The sequence below is a fragment of the Leuresthes tenuis genome, unplaced genomic scaffold (genome assembly GCF_036924035.1).
Source record: "Leuresthes tenuis unplaced genomic scaffold, fLeuTen1.0.hap1 SCAF_19, whole genome shotgun sequence".
NCBI classification, from domain to species: domain Eukaryota; kingdom Metazoa; phylum Chordata; class Actinopteri; order Atheriniformes; family Atherinopsidae; genus Leuresthes; species Leuresthes tenuis.
The window spans coordinates 32,928,355-32,951,734 of NW_027325373.1; the positions used below are offsets into that span (position 1 = coordinate 32,928,355).

Consider the following 23,380-nt stretch of genomic DNA (forward strand, 5'->3'; position numbering starts at 1 on the left):
TCTCCAATCAGAAAATTAAAAATAAAAAAAAATTCTTTCACATCCACAGTTTATTCTGTTCATAAACAAATTGTGCATCAAAACATAGTGATTTTCATCAGAGCACAGAGTGCACCCACACATACTCTAATAGACCGGTTATATTTGAATCCTGATTTTTTTCTCTTTAAATCAGAAGTTGAGGGATCTCTTTAATCTCAAACTCCATATTATAAACAATTTATTCGTGTGTCTTCACCACAAGCCTCTGCTACTGATTATTTTTGTAAGAGTTTTCGAACAGCGACTGATTGTTTCAGGAGTAATTTCATGTTTGTATCAGTCTGCCTCTGTTCCAAACGGCAGTAATTATTCATATTATTATTGTTAGCTATTTGTTGTAGTGTTGTAGGGTCTTACTGAACCACCATCCCATCCCTCTTTGAATGGGGACGCCCCCCAACTTACGCCCCTTAAAAAGCCAGTAGCTTTGCTGTAGCAGCACATAACTCAGGTGGCCCTGATGTCTAAATGGAAAAAAAAATCAATCATGTCTGCCTCTTATAGGGCCTGGATCATCTAATCCCTGTTTGCCCCTGTCTGTTTATTTCCCTATGTCTACTTGACAGATTGGTGCTCTTGCCATCCCCCCCATACAAGCAAGTATCCCACCAGGTAGTACCTGTATTGGCATCCCATCAACATTTATAAAGACATGTTTTAGTTTATACATAACATTATCATGAATATCTGCAGCTATTGGGTGAAATTTTGTGCATGTGTGTCATTATGTGTGATGGAGAGTTAATTGGAGGCTGTTGTCATAACAACATAACAGCTTATAGTTTTTAGAAGCAGACAGTTTCCTGAGGGACAAGCTTAAGCTAAAAGCCACTCAGAATTAGGGTCACCAGAAGAAAAAAGTTTTTCTATCTACAGCAACTCGAACCTCAAATATTTCACAACAGTTTGATGGCGCGCTACATTGTGGATTTTTAAAACTAACCGGTGCTTGATAAAAGACATTTGGATATGGTCACACTGTAATTGGAGAGGTCATCCAATCTATATGTTATTGACAGAACTTATAAAAACTCTAATGCAATGCTTTGCTTTCAGGTAGACTTGATCTGATGGCATGTTTACTTTCTGATATTAACCAAGACATTTTGCAGGTGTATAGGGGGGTCAAAAAAGTGCCTGTGTTGCACATACAAATCAAGACATGCTGCTGGAAAAGGTGGCTCCGACATCTGTACTGAACTGTAATGAGCAACATAGATCCCATATTTAGAACAAGGTAAGCTTTAAATGAATGAAAAATTAAGTACTGCAATGTCAACAAAATCGCATCATTGGGGGAGATCCAAATGGATCAAATGGTGCACACCAAGGTTTGGATGACAGCTGTTTATAAATCTTTATTAGTCACAGATCATTGAGCAAAACAGAGGAAGTTACCAAAACTTCAAGTGTGTTGTTTTTTTCTTGGTAGATGAGAATCTCACAATTTGTATGCAGCGTATAAGCTGCCAGTGACAAAGATGCAAGTGTTCATACATCCTGCGTACTCAAAAAAAACATACGTGAAATGCCAGCTGGGATAAAAACTCATTTAGGAGATGCTACTCCTCCCAAGATCTCGATACAACTGCCATGTCGAGTCATACACAAACAGTATCAACATTTTGTTTGCCTGGATGGATGCTTTGTGAGCTGTCAGCTACAATATCAGTTTGACAAACTGTTTAAAATGTGCTAGCTGAAGCATGCCTGCTGTATTTTATACCTTTAATACCACAACATGAAGGATTGCTAAAAAAAAAAAATCTGTGTGACATGTCATAACATTCATACATTTTAAGTGTTGTTTGAAATAGGAGCGCTTGGTGTGATGCAGTGAATGTCCCTGCTGGTGCAAAGCAATCAGGATAGACATGTACAGATACATACAGCCCCTTCAGACTGACCCCACTCTGTTTCCCTGCAGGTACACTTGCTGTGTCAAAGATCATAGAGGCAATCAAACTATCACCCAGGCCAGTGCATGACTATGCGCACACACACACAAATGAAGTGGCAGCCTATTGAGTGACAGCTTAATTACCCAGTGTAGGAAAACCAACCCCTGCGCTGTGCTGCAGTTAACAGGATCAGAAGGGCACTTGTCCTCCTCACCTCCCCACTTTCTTTTTCTGCATATTTTTTCTTTCAAGTGCTGCCATGTGAGAGCGTGTGTGAGCTTTGTGCGTGTGTGTATGTTGTACAGAAGGAGGAAGATTGGTCTAGAGATGGTGGCTGATAGTGTTTTCACATACATGAGAGCGTCAGGGGAATGACTCTGGGTCTGGGTTTAAAGATAAAGTAGGGTGGAAAGAAGAAAAGGGGAATTGCTTTTGGTCACCCAGGGACTAAGGCACGCGTTGAGGTTAACGTGGAGCACTTGGATGTGACAAAGAGAACGCTTTCTTTAATTCAGAGTCACTATGTCAAGCTCCAGAGTTCTAACATACCACTCCGCTTATCTTCACTGGCTTTAAACACACTTTGGGGAAAGCAGAACCTGTGGTGCACATGTTTGTGTGTTGAAGGTGGAAGTCGTGTTTCCTGGATGCCAATTGAGTTAATGTCGGGGATCAGGTGTTTGAACAGCTGCAGGGAAGAGAGAGGTGGAGCTCTTTTTGAGAGGTAAAAACAGAAAATGTGTCAGCTGCTCTTTTACATTGACCTCCAAACATCACATTTCAAAGGGAGGGTGAAAGATGCTCTCTGTTGTGCTGACACTCCCATCACCAGCAACCTCTTTAACTATGTGCTTTGATCCTGTGACCCTGACCGAAATAGACTTATGATCATACACCAGGTTTGTATTCCCAAATAAGTACTTCCAACTCTTCTGTATTCTCATGATTATTAATGCCTGAAGTATTACTTGGATGCTTTTACTGCTACTTGTTTGACTTTGTTAAGATGCTTTTGACTGCATGTGCTAATGTTATCATTATTCTTGTAGTATATTTATTTATCATATATGAAACAGTACATCCTCTTTCAATTCAATTATTTTTATAAATCAGGACATAATAAACAATCCTTTGGTCCCGATCAGGTTTTAAAAAGAGGTAAATACAACCTCATGTCACGGTTTGGAGGTAGAGGTGAAGGAGGACCCAGAAGTAGACATGGGACAGGAGCCAGGAGGGAACTTAAAGTCACAGCAACGCTGGAGAAGCAAAAAGCTAAACTATAAAAAACAACAAACACCTAAGGAAAAATAACAAAAACTAGACTGTACATAACCAGGCTGCTGCACCAGATAGATGGGGAAAACTCATAGGTAAATTGGAGGATCTCACAAAGAATGAAGAGAACTAAGAGAATAAATATTGTGGGGAGAGTGATTAGTGAGAAGGTACAGCTGAGGATAATTAACACAGGTGAAGGGAGTGGAGCTGACGACTGCAGGAGGGAACTGAGGAAAGGTGAGGAAATGGCGAGGCTAAACTAACTGGAAACTAGGGACTAAACAGAAAAAACAAACACAGATCGTGACACCTCAGATGAACAACAACACATGACATATTAAAGCGGCTGTGTTTGGTTTCCTCCAAATGTGCTGCTGTGCTTTATGAGCAAACATCTCCACTTAGGTCTGGTCTGTCCAAAGGACATTGTTCCAGAAGTCTTGTGGTTTGTTCAGATGCAGCTTTGCAAACCTATGCTGTGCTGCCATGTTCTTTTTAGAGAGAAGAGGCTTTCTGCTGCAGCTTCCAAACAAGCCACACTTGTTCAGTCTTTTTCTAATTGTACTGTCATGAACTTTAACCTTTAACGTGCTAACTGAGGCCTGTAGAGTCTGAGATGTAGCTCAGACTGACAAACGTCTGCTTTTATAGTGGTGCTCACACTTAATGATGATCAATTAATCAGTGTATTTGATTATCAGCACCTGACTGCTACTTTTAATTCCTGTGGAAGCATTAACGGTTCTCTTAGTTTTTCACACACTGTTTCTGCATTTTCTCTCAGTTTTTGTGAAATTAATAATGACAGTGTAATATGTCATGTTGTGTTTTGCCTCTGAAGTTATATTTAAATTATTTTAAGACCTGGTTAGGACCAGATGAATAGAAGCTTAGAATTGAAAGACGGTAATATCTTTTTCACATGACTTTATCAGTTTATCTTACAGTGTTGCTGTTTTCTTCTCTTCTTTCCAGTTATTATATTTCACAGAAAATGGCAAATTTGCTGGAAGTGGATCCTGGGAATCATTTTCCCTGAGATTAGCTTTTAATTAACTGCTTTCCAGCCCAGTTGTGTCCACTGAAACATGGAAACAGTTTCTGTTTTGTGTTGTTAATGCATGCTGGGCTCAGCTTTGCACTCCGGCTGTTTACATCAGACAGACGGTAGCGGCTGATCTGTTGGCTCCAGAAAAAGTCTGTGTGATGCCACTGATGACCCTAAGTGTGGTACATTCACTCACACAAATATTTAAATAGATTCTGACACAAACACCTGAATAAGACATACACTCATCTGTGACCCTGATGAATGGAGGTTTTATGTCAAGGAAAATCTCTTTTTTTTATAGAATTTAAAGCCTCGGGTCAACCTCCACCCTGAGAAGGTTTCCATGTTTCCAAGTCAAACACACACTGTAGCGCTCAGACCTGTGAAGCTATTAAACTGGCTGTGTAGGTCTGTGTTGGAGATCCCACAGCTGGCCATGCAACAACTTTATTGGTCCCAGTGGAAACAGTGGTTATAGCCACTCCAAATCAATTATTGCATTTAGTCAGTTTCCCAGTGGAACTTTGATAAATATTCAAGTAGATTAACCACAAAGCAGTCTGTGATTATGTGTTTTTTTTTTTTTGTGGATCTATGTTGGTGAACAGTTGCATAGCTGCTCCATTATGCATTATTCTACTTTAATTTCACCACATTTAACTGGCATATATAATATGAAACAGATATGTTTGCATCCCTGTGCAATATTATTTAAATGTCTAAAAAGTCTAAATTGTATCACCACTCAATAATTGCCTTATTTCTCATTTGGATATTTGGCCTTGTATGGAACTAAGATGTTTCAGAGCTACAAAAGAAGGATCCTTGTAACAAAAGTCCATACATTATTCTTACTGTGATCTTTTGTGTTTTTAGCATTTTCTCCCTGCTTTCTCAGCATGGAGGTTACCAGCGGTGCACAGATTTCTGGAGAGACATTATACCGTTCCTCAGAAACTATTTGTTTCAGTTGCATGTTGTTCAGGGTTATGTCCTTTCAAGCACCCCACTGGTTTTATTGGGTTCGTGTTAGGTGACATATTTGACTTACTTCATAGTTTTTTCTCTTTAGAGACTCTGATATGATTGTGGGAGTGTGTTTGGATTGTTATGGTACTGGAATATTTCTTCTGTCCAATGTCTGTCACAATTAAAAAATTCAATAATTCTGATTCTGAATTTGTCTTTCTCTGTAACTTTTTTTGGGACTATTACATTATAAGCTTACTAATGATTTAATATTTTACATGCATAAAGTATTACAGCAATTTATTGGGATTAAGTAGGAGCCTATATAAAATTGCAGATATGCAAGATGTCTACAGCAGAAGATAAGGGTCCAAAAGCTGTAAACTATATCGTTGGTCATTCAAACAATGAGGAAACGTGCACTGTTCATCCAGGACTATGGATGGAGATGATTATGCAGACATGATATTGATTATCTCAAGTCACTGCAGTGACATGATTAATTCTGTAGACTGGGAATCATCTTTGAGCCAGTATTCTGAAAAATCTTTCTGCACTCGTGCCACCCCATGTCATCACACTCCCACCTCTATGCTTCACTGTCAGAACTATGCATTCACTTTGGCACTCTGTAAATATTTGTTTTGATTTCACCGGATGAAACATTGTACTTAATGGCATGATGGCTCATTCTGTACATCCTGATCACTGTTGCGAATGTGTCTTGACAGATTTTTATTTGATCATGGGGTTAAGTTGAATAATCTTCTTGCTTATGAGGGTTTCTAATTGAGTGAAATGACCTGGAAGTATCTGAATAGCAGCCATAATAGGAACTGTGTGAATTCTCTAAATGACAACAAAAGGAGCTTCAATGATTTTTTCATGATTTCTTTTAGCACAGGAAACTCTAGAGCATCCTCTATGAAGGGAAATGTGATAATTCTGCTCCAAAATTTCTTGCAGCTGCAACATTCAAAGCATTTTTTATGCAGTTCTACTAATTTAGATTCATGTAAATAAATATGAGGACAGAAAGATGACAACAACCTTCACTTCTGCTGCTTTTTAGTTCTTTTGTGAACAAAGCCATTTTTCAATTGATATCTTATTATTCTAATGTGATGGAAATAATAAAGCCTCCATGAAACAACTAGAAGATCACAGGAGCCAAAGTACTTTGTGCATTTTTTTTGTGGAACATTTTTTAACAGCTTTAGAGTCAGACCCACATCACAGCTTAGTGTGAGCACAGTCATCTTTACCTAAGTCATTAATAAATTTCTTCTTCCATCGTTCCCTTACCACGTGACTTTTTCCACCAAAGTCAAGGAAGAGTTCTGATGAAAAGACTGTAGCAGGTAGTTTTTTGACCTGCTAACCGTACCATACCCATGGATTTTCCTTCTTTTCTATTTGTGTGAAGCCTCAAAGTCATTTTCTTTTATTTCCTCTGATAATTATTTTCCAGCACACAGATGTACAAAAAGGCACAGCCTATAGATCAAAATCTGAAACATTTTCATTTTTTTTTAATTACCATTGTATTTAGACTTTTTGGACATTACTCATGATATTGTTATTTTTTTCCCCCTCCATTAAAGTTTATTCACATTTGTTGCTGTGGGTTTCTTCCCAAATCCTGTCATTTCTATGTAGTCAACCTAAACTATTTATTGAAATTTTTTCAGAAGAGAAAAAACTCTAATTTGCACCTTAAAAAGGATGCAGTTATGGGATATACTTTATGGGACTTCCAGAAAAAGTCAAAAGCTTTTAGTATAGCTTATTTTTAATATATTATAATGTATTTGGTGGAGGTCAAAAAAGCTAAAATAATACAAAAAATAAACAATATTTCTCAAAAATAGCATCATATTAAAGAAAACTTAAAAAGTAAATGCATACATGTGTATGCTAGCATCTTCTGAAATCTTTAGTGCAGCTGGTTATTGGACTCCTTTTTGTGTACAATCGAGTCATTTTTTGCATTTGACCACAAATAAATCATCCTGATAAAGATCTCTGTATATGTTTGTGTGACTGAACAGGCTCTTTAGTGTACCACCATCATGGTTTGTGTCTTTTTCCACATGTTGACTCACTGGTTAAAACGGCCTCTGCAGCTGCACTGCTTCTTATCTGCGTTGTGACATTAGTTCCCAGTTTGCTGCAACACATTAAATTATCGTCATGATACAGATTGCTGTTTTTAATGACTCCCTCAGACCTTCTCAGCCTCTTAAATAATGATCTCACTCTGCAAGCTTTACAGTGCACAGCTCACAACTCACACAGCGGGTCGTTACATCACCCACTGTGGCAGAAGTGGGCTATTGATGGAGCGAAATGAAGCCGTTGTTTCTTAGCCATGGCAGGGTGACATCAGCTCCTCTTCGTCCTAGCTAACAAAGTTAAAAATTCCTTTCCCAGCTTCTTAAGTAATACATTTCACTTTTTTTGTTTCAGTTTTGATCAGGTTTTTGTTATAATTTACACAATTGCTGAGCCCAAGCCTACTCTGTTACAGTTTATACTCCTGTTGAGCTTTCCAGTCTAGCGCTGCACATAAAGAAAGGTCGATAAACTGTTTACATTCATCATGTCTTTTTCTCTGATGTCTTCTTTTATGTGATGTTTTTTGATGAAAAAAGGACATTATGTTTGCAGCATGTCAATAGTGAAAGATGAAACTCCCTTTTTATTCGTAAGGATGACTGTTTTTGACATCAGTAGTACATCTATTTGGACATACTTTTGCCTTATTTCTCAGCAGGTGAAAAACAAGTCAGCAAACAGGGTGCAAAGCAGCATCTGTTATCACCATGAACACTCGCTCAGCTGTAATTCTTTGAAAGTTAACCTGCTATATTCACAAAAGTTCACACTCTGTTACTGTATGTAACACTACAGGTAGCTATCTGGATCATTTCGTCAATATATACAGACCAAATATTTTAGAAATTTGTATTCTCATATAAAGAACTTTCAGAAAATGACAATTTTGTTTTAAAAACTACTTACATCTGCACTCCAGCAGCAGGAAGAATCTGTTATTATGTTGCTTTGTCATGAAACCATAATTGAATTTAAAGCCATTTCTTCTGTGGCTATTTTGCTTTTGGCTGACTTTTGGGTCAGTTGTGTCTATTGTTTTATCAAGCAACAAGGCAGGTCAGTAGATGGCTCGAGAGAATCGAGTTTAAGCCCTGTTCTTTCCTTCTTTTACCTTGAACACTGTTTCATTCTATTGTAAGCCCTGTTGCTAGATTGTTGTTTTTTCAATTATTCTTTAGTTTTACATTCTTTTGGTGAATAGGTTTAGAAAATAAAAACCTGGTTTGAAGTTAAATACAACACTAAAACTTGTACATTCCTCACAAAATGTCACTACAGTTGGGTTTCTATTGCCTTCTTTGAGTCAACATGTAGAAAATATGAATAAAACTTTCATACAAAGAACAAAAAAGTTTACAAAATTACTTGAGATGCTTTTGTCTGTTTAAAGACTTGATTCGCATTTGCAGTCTGAGCCAGAACACATTAAACTTTGATATAACTGTGATATAATATCCCAGATATTCCCAGAGATATACAGTAATTCCTGAAGAACAGTCTACTTAATTTTTCTCTTTTGGATGTCCCCTGCAGTTGTTGTTTGTTTCCTGTTTGGACAACTATTTCTTCCTTTCAAATGTACATATGATACATAATTTAGTTTCCAGAAAAATAAAAACTGTGCAGACATCCGATTGCCCTATTTATTTTTTCAATCTGTAGTGTGGTGGTTCTCAACCTTTTGGAGTGATAAAATAATCAGGTTGCTGTTCACCACCCCCAACTCTCCATTCCCATTCAGTGCAGGGGGCTTTATTAGCTGCCACTGTCAGAGATGGCCAACCTTGACACAATGTTTTCCAGTGTCAGGGGTAGGAAAACATTTTCCAGGAAGCCATAGCTTTATTTCAGTCTTTTGATAGCTAACAAAACTGGCTATTGCTGCCTTTTGTCAGAAGTCTTTTTTAGGTCTGTTATTCTCACAGATACGCTCAACAAGATCGACACAAAGGCAAATTATATCATAGAGGTTTAATGTATTCCTGACATATTCATTTTATTTTAAGTTCTCTCCACAGACGTCTATGGAAACTCCCATAAATGATCTCACAACCCCCCTGACCCCAGGCTGTGAATCACTGTTATAAAGCCAGCTACACAAAACAAGTGAAGAAAAAACAATAGATGATAAATGTATATTTACAAGCAGATCACAGCAAGTTTAATTGTAAATGCATCACAGAACAACCGTGACTCAAACTGTGAGTGAAGGTGGCACTGCTTCTTTGTATTCCTTTTTCTTTATAATCTCAGTTTAGACAAAGAAACAATGAAATGTGCCGGTCTAGCAATTATCTGCTTTTATTTAGAGATGCAGAAGTATTGCTGAAAAGCTTGGTGGTTGTTCAGATTTGCAGACTTTGTTGGCTTTTCTTGGTAAATCTCCACTCTTTGGAAGAATATTGTTTTTTATTCAACATGGAGGGATTCAAGAGAGAAAAATCTATGCTAACAAATTGGTTACAAATTTTACAAATAGTTGGCTAGATATTGATGTTGCAGCTGGATTTATTTGTAGGGGGAAAATGTGTCACCCCAATTGTCAACTTCAGTGTTTTGGTGGACTCATTCTTGGTTTTACCTCCATGTAAACCTGGCTTATTTACCTGTTTATGTTATTTAAACATATTACCTCAAAAAGCAGAATGACATATTATCATAATATTTATCTATCAGTGAAGAAACTTGTGAATTCTAATTTTACCAGCTGTGTTCTCAGTGTCTGTCTTCTCTCAACCTCCTTCTCTTCCTTTATCCTCTAAATTGTTAAATCTGTTCATTCAGGAGTGAAGCGGTGAAAGAAATTAGGTTTAATCCAGTTTGATTCCAGATAAAATGAGACTGAAGCTTTCGTCTGTGTGTTTTGAGGCAGATTCCCTGATTTCCAAAGACATCAATCTCCATCATGTCTGGTTTCTGTGAGCCTCTCTCATTCAGGCTCGCGCTCTCTCCCCGCCACCACTCGTGCTGCCATCTGTTCTCGATTAATGTGAGTTACGAGCAGTAATTGAGGCATCTGTTCATCCGGTGAGCATCTTTTGCTCTGACACACCAACACAACACTTTACTCGCTGTATTTCTCACTGTCCCCTGCATTTTGTTTTCCTCTGTGTGTCATTGAGTCTCTTGAACTGATTAATAGTATTTTTTGTCTCTTCAACACTTTGGTTCACACAGAAACATCTCAACAATGTGGCTTTATTGCTGCTGTATATTCTATGCAGAGATTAACTAATTCTGTGGCCCTCAAATAACATATATGGCACCATCAGAGGGTAATTTTTTCCCCTTTTCCTGATAAATAAGCTCTGTTGATTAGCATATTTTGAACAAAAATTCAGGACTTATCTGATTTGTGGAATTCCTTGGCTTTTCCTCCAGCATGGCTGTGAGATTGACATTTTTTAAGATACATTTTTATCACTATGTTGATTTTATCCAACACCAAAATACTTGTGTCACAACTTTAGTTTTTCCAAAACGTCTGTGTGAAACCAAAAACATGCAAAAGTAATTATCTGAACGTCAGCCTCAGCTGTTCCGTCTCTGAGAAAGTGAGGAAAGTTAAATATGTGCAAGTGAAATCTTCAGCTCTAAAAGTAAAGTATGGTGGTTTGCACAGAAGCTTTTATATATCAGTGAACTTCAAAAAAGGGCAGAAAACTTGCATTTCATCCGACTCTGCACATATTCTCCTTCTTTTCTGGTTCGATGACAGTTTGTGGTTTTGTTCTTGCTCTCTTTGGCTCCCATGCCTTTTAATGTGTATTTTGTGTTTTGTTCTTTCATTGACCTTGGTTGGATTTCCCACTCTTTAGTTTCAGTAAAAAGAAATTCAGCTTTATTTTTGTGATACTTCTGCATGCTTATGCCACAGGGCTCTGGTAACTTTAAGACTGGTGACATTGTGTCTTAAAAGCAGCAGAACAAGCTACATAGTTGGTGAGCTACTTATCATAACAGACTAATTATACCCCTTACTGGCAAAGTGATGATACAGATATCAGTTTACATCAGCAGGTGGGATAGTTGTTCCATTTAGTGGAATTTAACCTGACCTTCAACGGCAGGATTCACAATTAGTCCCATAGACAGTCAAATTTTCTATGGTTATGGTTCATTACAGTCTATGATAAAAAAATACTTAACTAAACTCCCAAAGCACCATAGAAGAAGAGCTACTACATGAGTTGGGGTGTAATTACATGGAGCAAGTTGAAGTGAAGTTTTTCAGGAGTTTCAGCAGCTGAAAACTGTGTTGGAAGTGTTGGGTGGTCAACTCCCACCAGTGTGGAGAACTGTAATTGGGATGAATAGAGGTGGCTGTTTTTGGATGTGTTTTCTGGCCTTAAGAGTGTGTTTTTTGGGTCCTCTGCACATGTCCTGCTCCAGATGTGACAGATTAATACTTGTTGGGAAGCTTTTATTGAACTTACAGTGATGTAAAATGCTTTTTTAACGCTAAAATACACCAACTTCACTGTTACGACGCGTCTCAATCAGGGAAAGAGGAGTGAAATTAAACCAGAAAGAGTCTGGTAAACAAAAAAGTTATTTGTTTTGCAACTTTTAACAATAAAAATGTCAGAGTTAACAAAAAATGGGGCTAGAGGGTGCTGAAGTTTACAAAAGCAAAGCAAAATTTAGTTTATAAAGACGAAAATGAACTTATAACCTCAAATTAAATTACAGAACCAACTGCTATATTTCTCTATATAATGTTACGGCCCTTGGTACAGTCAGAGGGTAGAAAAGAAAAGGACTAAAAATTACACAGTTGCAACAGAGGACAGGAGAATTCTTAAACAGAAGGCAAGAAGTAAGAACTGGAGGAACAAGAGAAGACCAGAGTAATCAGGTTGCTCCCAGGTTCAAGGAAGGTGGAATCAGGAGCATACAGCCAATCCCAGAGTGGGAACCACAGTCATATCTGCACGCTCAAAATCATTAACACAGTAACTCTCACCTGTGTTTGTTTTGTCCCATTCAGTCTCATTCACGGACCAGGTAGATGTATAAGAAAGAAATATAAAACTGTAAATATAACAACGTGGCACATCGAGGCTCCTTATTACGGTAATCATTTCCATCAGGCATCTTCCGTTGCTCTGAGTTTCTCTGTGTCTGCTCATCAGTCAGATATAAGTCCAATATTAACACTCTTTCACCCCGTCTTTGTTGTCCATCAACACCAGAGGAAAGTATTTACTCCTCAGCTGCTTAATGTTTACCAGCCGCTCTGTAACAGTTTTTATCTGCTATTTACTGCAGAACAAGTTTTCCCTGAAAGCAGCAGCCTGCTGTGGCTGAGAAGAACACTATGAGAGCAGCAAAATTAAACCAAAACAGCAAAGAGATGAAGGTCTGTAAAACTGAAGAGAGCTGAGGATTCAAGTAATCCTTTATGTTCATAACAGTGAGAAACCTCATTCACATTTTCATTTGATTTATTATTACATAAAGCAGCAAGAGCTCTCAGGATGCTTATATGTGAATACAGAAGAGTAAATACAAGTGTGCTCACATATTGCACAGACCAACCAAGTATGTCTTGTCCCTTTTATTGATCTGTTCACTTTAACTGACACAGACCTGTCAGCTGATGATGAAGGACCTGTCTAAGAGCTCGACTGGGAGTCAGTGTGAAATACCTGCAAACCCGACAAACCTCAGCGGCTGACAAGCTTTTTCAGAGATGCCCCAGAACAGAGTGTGTTTATGAGTTTTGGCGAGGCGGCTGTGGTGTATGTGCTTGTCTACGAAGCTGTCTGCACCCCCTGTGTGTGCTTCGCAGGCAGGGTAGCCAGACTGAGCTAATAGGCAGGATGTGTGTGAGCAGGAGGCTGGAGGTGGTGGTGGAGGCAGACTCTTCCTGCTGTCATTCTCTGTCTGGCTCTGGCACGTTTACATCCTTGATGGCTTTGACACACACACACACACACATGCCCAAATTGAGGCTCGCACACACATACACACTCACCTCCACCTTACCTATTGTGCTACACATCCGCTCACACACTGCCATGCAGAGATAATTGCCATCGTTCTGTGATTATAACCTTCCTCCTCTGATATAATCATCCTCATTTGACTGAAATCATCCTCCCAAAGCTCAATAATAGACACAAATGTCTGAATGTGAAAGAGCGCATCCTCTTTACTGCAGCCAAATCAGTGTGAGGATGACAGATTTGAGGGGCAGTGCTAAGCAGAGGTAGGCAGACAGGTGGGGCTTCCATATGTCACTGCAGCTACCGTCCTGGCTCCTGCTGCTCTCCTCTCCAGCCTGGATAAGGGTCAGAGGGCAGGCTGCTGTCTCTTTCTCCTCAGCATGGGTTGGACTCTTGGCATCAATGCAGAAAGCTAAAACAAAGTCACTGTCCTGCCTTTCTGCCTCTGTTGACCAATAAATCTGGTACTGCTTTAAAAAGGTTTTCTCTCTATGAAACAAGAGGTTTTAGTCTCTTTTTTTTAGTTAAAAGCTATTAAGAAGTGTCAACTTCATTTGGTGGAAAAAAGTGAGCTTGTCTGGCTTTTTTAGCCATCTTTAGATGACATCCAGTCCTAACTTCCTGTTAAGCCGACTGGCTGTTGTATGCTTCTGCCTCTTCGAATCTGTTTGTCACGTTGCATCTTTAGCTTACCAACAAAGCTTTGTAAATGTTTCAGTATTTCAGCCTTATTTCAAACATCACAGCTTTTCTACTTCTTAAATTATGCATTTTGTAGCTTTTGACATTTGTTTTTTTAAGGAAGATTTTTAGAAACAGTAATGAGCATATCATCAACTTTTTGTGGCTTTTTCTGTGACCAGTGTTTTCAGGCATGTAGCCACAGCTGTAATTACCAACCATTTATCCCACTTTGTGTTAATGAGCAGCGAAATGACACTGTGGCCTGTTCACATTCGGCATCTACGCAAACACAATGAAGACTAGAGGCTTGACGCATTAGATTAGACTTGACCCCCGACTCCATTCGTTTAAATGAAGCTGTCCGAAGAAGATGAGAGGACAAAGACAGCGCGGGCGCAGAAAGTGTTAGACGGGAGAGGAGCTAACATGTAATCTAATTGCTCTCTTTTTTGTCTTCATTCGCTCATCTGTCGTGACAGATTATGTTAAACATGAGGAGGGGGGTGCAGGATGATAAATGAGAGGGAAGAAGAGAAAGAATTAATGTGAAAACAGAGGAAGACAAGATAATTAAGTTATGAAGAGGTCAGCGATGAGAGAGGAGGTGTTTGTGGTGTGTGCGTCTCTGTGATCCTCCTCATGAATTTGTTGTCACGATTCATTGTCTCTAATCTTGCTGAGAGATGCACGAGGCCTCTAATCAAGTGTTTGCTGTTTGTGTGAGTTTGACCAGGAAAGAGTGTCTCAGCAGTCTGCTTCATCACTTTTAATAATTTCAGTCATGTAGATGTCACTAATCCATCCCACCCTAACAAGCAACTTATAGTTCAGATGTAGTTCCAGAAAGAGATTATAGAGTTTTTTTTCTTTTTAGCAAAGGCAGTGTATTTTAAAATCCCAGTTTCAGTGTGTCACTTGCTGGGTGTCAGCTTGACCCTAAAAATTTCACATCACTCTCAGATTGATTGTAAAAACGTTCATCACGGACTACTGATGTAATCACCAGCTCTGAATTTGAACTTGTACTCTAAACCAAACAGCAAATCAATCAAAAAGATATTTAAAAAAAATATATATATATTTCTTACCAGGTCTTAAAATAAGGTAAATATAACCAAGAAAATTATTTTTTTTCGTGTTAAAGCAGTATTCCAATTGATAAGAAAGAGAGTATGAGAGTATGAGGGATTTTTGGGGAATTCTTCATCTCCCTGAGACAAGAAGTCTCTCACTTTTGTGATAGATATGTGAAATACTTATTTAGCCATATATGGGGCCGTTGTTAATTTTGCTTTCAGTCTGTTTTGTTTCCCTAAAAAACTGCACACTTTGTGAAGGTTAGGAAGAGAAATGGTTAGAAAAGCCGGACGTTATTTGGAAAATTACAATAAAACTTGATTTCTCTAAATCTGCTTCATGATGCAAACATGCAGTCGTCACATGTCATTCAAAGTGCATTATAAAGTCATACATTTTTACCTCTAAAGTTATGTTCTCTGCTCTGTGTTTTGCTTTTGACTTTTTTAATTGAATTTCAACCTTTCTGCCTTTCTGATAGGAGCCGTGCTGATAAAACACCAGACAATAGTAACCCTCCATTTATGTTAAAGCCTTTGTTTTAAAATGTATGTAAAGGTTCCAAAATTTTTTTAGAATGTTATCATACTTATGACTTATTTCTATGAAATACACACACACATTTAAGGCTTTTAGCTCATCTGCGTGTGTGCTGATTTTTTTTGATGGTTCTGGTTTATTTGGCACATTTCGAGTACTTCACATGTTGATATATTGAGAATGAAACCCTCATCGTTATGTTTTTTTTTTTCTCTGTAGGCTTACTTTCGTCAGGGGGTTGCCCTGCAGTACCTTGGTCGTCATGCCGACGCTCTGGCAGCATTCGCCTCTGGCCTCGCACAAGACCCCAAAAGCCTCCAACTGCTTGTTGGCATGGTGGAGGCTGCTATGAAATCACCACTCAGAGGTAGGCTTAAATAACCGACTTCATCCTGGCTTCTCTGTTACTGTACCAACACCAAAGCTGCAACATGCTTAATATTTACACACACATTTATGTTTAAAAGTTGCATGAGAGGACATGGGAGATGTAGGATGTCGGAAAACTGTCTGGAAGCAACTTTTTCTTTGTTCTTTTATTCAGAAGCGCTCCTCTTGTAGTCTGATGTGAAAATTTAAAAGATACCTCTGTTTATTCATACCATGCAAAGACATGGAAGAACCTTTCATGATGGAAAAAAAAGAGGGTGGATGGAGAGAATAATGGAAACATGAGAGTTTGGTGAAATAGAAAAGAAGCTCAAAACAAACCAAAAACATGTAGAGCTGGATAGTGGGTGGAAAGGTTTCATTCATGATGGCTCCCAGAGGCAGGTTAATGTATGACAGCAGTTTGTGTCATGCAGCGTTCAGAGGTTGTTGTGTCACATTAGGTGATTATAGGGTCATAAGATCCTGTTGTGACTTGAGCAGAGATTGTCAGCCATTAATGACTTGCAGTATTTCAAAACCAGCATAATGTCAAAAGGAAATCAGAATACAAACAAACAACTTGTGTGTGCATCTGTGATATGGGCCTTAAAAAAACAACTTTTCATATGTGTGTTGCACCAAGTTGGTTGTATGAGTTTACTGTCCTTTAATCAATTGTTTGTTGAACTTTGTTCGCAACTATGACACTCAACACTGGATTAGATAATCAATGGGCTGATATCCAATAGTGTGAGCTCTACATTAAACTGAAATAAGAAGGTTTTAAGGGCAGTTTAATTGTGCTTGTAATCCCAGAGATGATTTACTTGATTGTCAGTTTTTAAATGACCCAGTGCAAGGGAAAAAAATGCTTGGCTGTATGGATGGAAGCATGGAAGCTGTGAATTAGCTGTAACTTCTCTTTGATTTAATAGGAACCTGGAGAAATAGGAATGACTGTGTGTTGGGATAGTTTTAGATGGCCAACAATGACAAAAGCAAAGCAAGCGTGAAGCTCTGCTCTATGAAATTGTCAAGATTAGTTAATTTGCACAAAGGGTGTCATAAAAAGCTGCAGTCAAAGACAACAGGGACCGAGTGAACTAAAACATCCAGATACAGACAGAAGAGGACATTTTCAGTCCCGTTGCAAGACTTAATCTTCACCACTTTCTGTTTAATGTCTTCATCATCAACTTTATTGCAGCAGATTGATGGGATTGACCTTCACCCTAACCCTTTTCCTCCAGTAGGTTGTACAAGTTAAACAGCTAACTAACTTTAGTAGGTATTATCTTAAAAAAATCACACCAGCTTTAAGATAATTGTAATATGGTTTAAATTCTCCAATATTATTGAGTATTATTGCTAGTACTCACCTTCTAAATACCTGTATACCTGTAAAAATTTAGTGTTTAAGACATCCAGTTCTAGGTTTAATTTTGGATGGGAACGGTTTAACTGTATCTTCTGCTGTGTTGGTTAATAGAAATTACTCATTTAATTAAAGTTATGTCTGATGTTTTGGAGAGTCACATCGCACCTTCATTTTATTTACTAATGCATTTCTTATTATGTCCATTTCCAGACAATAACTTACAGACAAAGACATAACTGAGGACCTGAGAAGAGTCTGGGCTTGTTTTGCTTCCATGTTTAGTATGAGTTACGTTCTTGTGGAGTTCATGATGAAATATTTACAAGGTAGATATGTGTCATTGATCTACCCACCAAACAGCTCTCAGGGCACTTTTATTTGCAGGTATCAACAGCTGAAAGATGAAGGAAGAGAACAGACAATGAAAAAAAATGGCTTGCAGGCTAGACTTGGCACAGGATTATGTTTTTACCCTTCAGCTGTACAGAATGAGAGCATGGCTTCCTGGGAATTGCCCTCAACTTGGTGAGCTTAAGCAACTGTTTATGCATATGGAATATTGAATCTGTTATTACACCAGAGAGCAGACCTTGTTGAGTATTCACAATAATTCCCTTTGAGGTCGAGTCGATGGGGTGATTTGAGCCCACGGCCACTGTTAATGGAGCAGAAGAGCATTGCTTTTATTCTCCTTTTGAAGGAGACAAAAGGAGTCAGTTCCAAGTTTTAACCAGCAGCTTTATTTGAAGAACACAGCAGAAGCAAGAGACACCACTTTCTCTTTGATAGGGGGAGCATGTTGTGATCAATGGCAGCAGCTATGACATGCAGCTTGTGAGTGAGTCCTGCCTGAGCTCTGCTGCAGATCTGATGCACAACGGGAGGTTGTTTTGCCACCCAGGGGCAGCCATCCTTAAAACTTGATCTCTCATAATCTTCAAAGCAAACAAGCCTCCAAGTGTTACTGGGAGTTGCAACGCTTGAGTAAGCAGTCGGCAGGCCAACATGTGGGACCACAACGAAGACCAACACACTTCTCAGTAAGCACAGCAGGGAGCTACAGTGTCAACAACATGGAGGAGGAGGGTCTCTTCGGGGTTTGCTGATGTCTTTTTTTAGAGGATTATCTGTTGAGAAAGTTTTTTGAAATTAGGGAGGTTTCTTTCTAACAAACAGATGGCTACTGTCTAACTGGCCTGCCTCAGATCAGTTTACGAGTTACAAAAGTAATTTATTTTAGCAATGTAAGACTAGAAATGCAAATTAGTCCAGCTGTAGTTCAGCTCAAGTACAGCTCAGTATGACCTGTTGGACTGATTTGACTCACTAGGCAACAGTTACATGCCTACCTGGATGCACTGTCAGTCAATCAATTGACACCTTTCAGCAGTTTTCAACAGATTTTTACAAACTTCTGTTAAAACCAAAAGAAACACCTTTGTGTTAGACTTTTTCTGAATATTCTGACTTATTGACTCAACATCTCTAATTCATAAATCTTGCATTATAGTCCTGCAGCCCTGTGGTTAGCACAGACTCAACCTATGAAATTGCACACTTTTTCTTTTCATTTTTTTTTTATTCTTGTTTTGACAGTCTAATGAACTGATGATACACGGATTTGCAGCAAATAGTAATCAAACAAGTATTTGTGTTAATAATCCGAAAAATAGGGAAGCTCTCATTTTCGTGGTTTCGTGCTTTCATGTATAATTAGTGAAATTTGATCAGATCATGATGAAAGGGTGCAATTCCAAATTTACCACTTTGGGTCATGTTCAAGCTAATCAAAGTTAAAGTAAAATACGATTTTTTTTGTGTCATCTGCCCACCTCCAAGTTGCATTTGGGTATTCCATTACCGTACGTCCTGGTAAACTGGATTTTGATATTAAAAAGGAACAAGCAAAAGGTACAGCAGAGCAAAAAGACCAACAAGAAAAACTGAGACGCATGAACAGAACACACAAGAACCAGAACAGTAACAAGGAAGTGCGTTTAATGGAGGTAATCACTAGCAATGTGGCAATCGGAAGATGAACTCAAATGTGGAACATGAGTGAAAAACACAACTGGAATGCACAAAGGAAAGACATTTCAGGATAAAGCAGGAATCCAAACAGCCCCTCGTTTTGTTAGTCAGGTTACATGTTGCATGTGCAGTCCTGTTACATTTTGCAAAAGTCCTGATCCACCCCTTAATTCTTTTCAATCACAAATATATGTTGGGAGCAAGAATGTACAGTACAGTGTTAAAGTCTTGAGCCCACACTCATTTTATATGTATTTGCAGGGAAAAAAGGAAATGGGTGCAGCTTTCCTGCCTTCAGTTAGGAGCCTTTTTAATGTTTGAATGATTCATGGGTCGGAGTTAAGTGGCTTAACAAAGAAAAAACCCATTCCTCTGAAAATGGTCAGGTACAAGGACTGAAAATGAGTGAAAAAGCAGAAAATTTTCAAAGAAAAACCTTCAGAAAGCCTAGAGAACTATTGATGAAGACCACTTTAAAAGAAAGTCTTGCTGCTTGGAAAGAAACAGAAAGAAATGAGGGCTGGATCAGGACTTTGTACAGTATCATATATGTGGATCTGTACAAACTGTCTGAACAGGAAAACCATTCAAAGAAGGGGCAAGGTGTTTCTGTTTATTTTTGAAAGATAATTGATTCCTTTCGTTCGCAGACTCTCTTGAGCCCACCTACCAGCAGCTTCAAAAGATGAAGCTGGACAAGAGTCCATTCGTGGTCGTGTCCGTCATCGGTCAGGAGCTGCTGACCCACGGTTTCCATGGAGCGTCGGCCGTGGTTCTGGAGGCGGGGCTGAAGATCGGCACATGCTCGCTAAAGCTGCGCGGATCTGTCTTCTCTGCTCTGAGCTCTGCTTACTGGTCTCTTGGCAACGTGGAAAAGAGTATGGCTCACATGCAGCAGGACCTGGAGGTGACGAAGACCTTAGGTATGTAAAATTTGCAGGTGAAAGGGTGAAATGTGGGGAAGGACAGCTACTATGAATAACACACTATGTGTCCTCCACAGGTGACCAATCAGGCGAATGCCGTGCTCATGGGAACCTGGGCTCTGCCTTCTTCTCCAAAAGCAATTACAGAGAAGCATTGGCCAATCACAGGAACCAGCTAGTGCTGGCCATGAAGCTCAAGGACAGAGAGGTATGTTTGCATAGTCATAATTTGGATAGTCATAATGTTACACATTTTGTATCAATCATGCTGGTTACATTCTGAATTTGGAGCACAATACAGAAAACAGCATTAAAGTAGGGGTTACAGAGGATAAATGCAGGTTATGTTTCAACAGGAATCAGACATTACCAGTACTGCTATGGTGTGAAGGCTTTTTCATCAGAAACACATTAAATATTCAGTCAAAAAAGGGACATTTAAGAAAGTGAAAATGTTTTAAGATGAATGGATTGGATTTTTTCCCACTAAAGATAAATAATTGGTTGTTATACTTGTTTTTGTCATTTGGAGCTGACTTATCTAGTTGTTTCTGCACAACACTTTAAATAGACTAACTGCATTAGATGAAGCACATTAGCAATTATTTAATGTAGATAATTAACAGGAGCCAAGACAGCAGCTTCCAAGGTGTGTTAGTTTGAGAGACAAAATCCATTTTTTCAATCAATTTTATGGAATATGTCCCGAGAATTTTGGTCTCTTATTACTCAATGTGAGTAGTTCATGCTAAGAGTTACAGATGTGCTAACTAACCCTTCTGCATTCCCGACCCTGCTTAGACATAAAAAAACCTACAAGCTTCTTTGCTGAGAGTACATTGCTTCCATCCATGTGGTCTCCAAAATGAAAATAACATGTTTAATTCTTACCAGATTTTAGTTCAAATTAGCTCATCATCGGTGTTGGATATCATGTTTGTTACAATGTGAAGTTAAATCTAATTACTGATTTACTACACCGACTTAACAGCCACAGCTTTGAGGGCTTAGATCAATGAACTAATGGTGATTTAGTATTTCAGCCTCTCTGAGTTCCTCTAAATTTTGCACCATCAGGTTGCTTGATAATCCATAAATTAATTAAAAGGCACCCAAAGAAACAAATAGACCACTTCTGCAGGCTGGACACATGTAATAACTCAAACACGGTAATAAACATTGTTTAAAATACAAGTAACTGTTGCTTTTAAGAGGGCAGTATATTTACATAGAGGTGAGTGGAAACACTGTCAGGCACTGAATTTAATACCTAAGTCAAGTCAAGTCAAATGTATTTGTATAGCACATTTCATGCACAAAACAATTCATAGTGCTTTACATAAAATAAAAGCATTGCAGCGGGGAGTGGAAGAAGCATTAAGAATAGGCAAGGCAAGTTTATTTGTATAGCACAATTCAACAACAAGGTGATCCAAAGTTTCTTTACAGAGACATTAAAACAGTAGAAATAAAAAGCATGATTTAAAATTCAAACAACAACAAAAAAAGAAAGAAAGAAGAACAATAGATTAACTCAGAGCAATAAAGATAAGACTGAATAAAAATATAAAATATGATTATGTTTTGAAACTCAAGCTTATTTGGAGCTTTATTCAAATTCAGCTGAAAATAGATGTGTCTTCAACCTGGACTTAAACACACTGATCCACACTGGTCCACTTTTTGGTCTTAGTGAGGACTTGAGCAGCTGAGTTTTGAATGATCTGCAGTTGTCTAACTGACTTTTTACGTAGACCTGTAAAGATGTTATTAAAATAATCAAGCCTACTAAAGACGAATGCATAGACTAGTTTTTCCAGGTGCTGCTGAGACATCAGATCTTTTAACCTTGATGTATTCTTAAGGTGATAGTAGGCTGACTTTGTTATTGCCTTACTGTGTTTTTCCAAATTTAGGTCTGAGTCCATCACTACACCCAGATTTCTGGCCTGGTTGGTAGTTTTTAGGTGTATAGATTGAAGCTCTGTGGTGACCTGTAATCGTTTATCTTTGGCTCCAAAGACAATTACCTCAGTTTTGTTTTTGTTTAGCTGGGGAAAGTTGTTGCACATCCAGTCATTAATCTCCTCAATGCATTTACGAAGGGCCTGTACAGGGCCTCGGTCTCCTGGTGACATTGTAATATATATCTATGTGTCATCTGCATAACTATGGTAGTTTATTTTGTTGTTTTTTATAATCTGTGCCAGTAAATGGTAAATGGACTTGTACTTGTATAGCGCTTTTCTAGTCTAACTGACCACTCAAAGCGCTTCACTACATGAGCCAGTGGGAGCATGTAGATGTTAAACAGAAGAGGTCCCAGGATGGAGCCTTGGGAAACTTCACATGTGATTCTTGTCTGCTCAGATGTAAAGATACCAATTGACACAAAGTACTTCCTGTTCTCTAAGTATGTTTTGAACCAGTTTAGTACAGTTCCAGAATGACCCGCTCAGTTCTCCAGTCGTTTGAGTAATATATTGTGGTCAACTGTATCAAAAGCAGCACTGAGATCTAGTAAAACTAAGACTGCCATTTTTCCACCGTCTGTATTCAGACATATGTCATTAAATACTTTGGTCAGAGCAGTCTCAGTGCTGTGGTGCTGTCTAAAACCTGACTGGAAGGTATCATAGAAGTTATTTTGTGTTAAAAAGTCATTAAGCTGTTGAAAAACCACTTTTTCAGGGATCCTACTTAAAAATGGGAGATTTGAGATGAGCCTGTAGTTGTTCATTTGTGTCTTGTCAAGATTGTCCTTTTTCAGAAGAGGTTTAATTACAGCTGTTTTTAGTGACTCTGGAAACACACCTGACATTAAGGACAAGTTCACGATCAGTAACAGGTTTACATGATGAGATTAACTCGATGATAGCTATAGTTGGGTTATGCTCCTTATCTGAGCAAGGGTAATTATCCTTTGTTACATGGCGGTGAATGAACCGAATCACTGGCACAAAGCATGCCATACCGCAGTACGATAGGTAGTGCTGTACCCATTTCAACTATCGCTAATAGAGCCACTTCCGGTTGACGTCTTCACCATCAACAACAAC

The 23,380-nt window shown here is 38.5% G+C and overlaps 1 protein-coding gene across 1 annotated transcript in view; it reads left to right on the top strand.

Moving 5' to 3' along the window:
* ttc28 (tetratricopeptide repeat domain 28) overlaps positions 1–23,380 on the top strand; it is a 158,308-nt gene that overhangs the window by 66,940 nt on the left and 67,988 nt on the right. Inside the window, exons 3-5 of the mRNA XM_072372692.1 lie at positions 15,834–15,981; positions 20,046–20,318; positions 20,399–20,529. Coding sequence (XP_072228793.1) covers positions 15,834–15,981; positions 20,046–20,318; positions 20,399–20,529 — 552 coding nt within the window. The remainder of the gene's footprint in view (positions 1–15,833; positions 15,982–20,045; positions 20,319–20,398; positions 20,530–23,380) is intronic.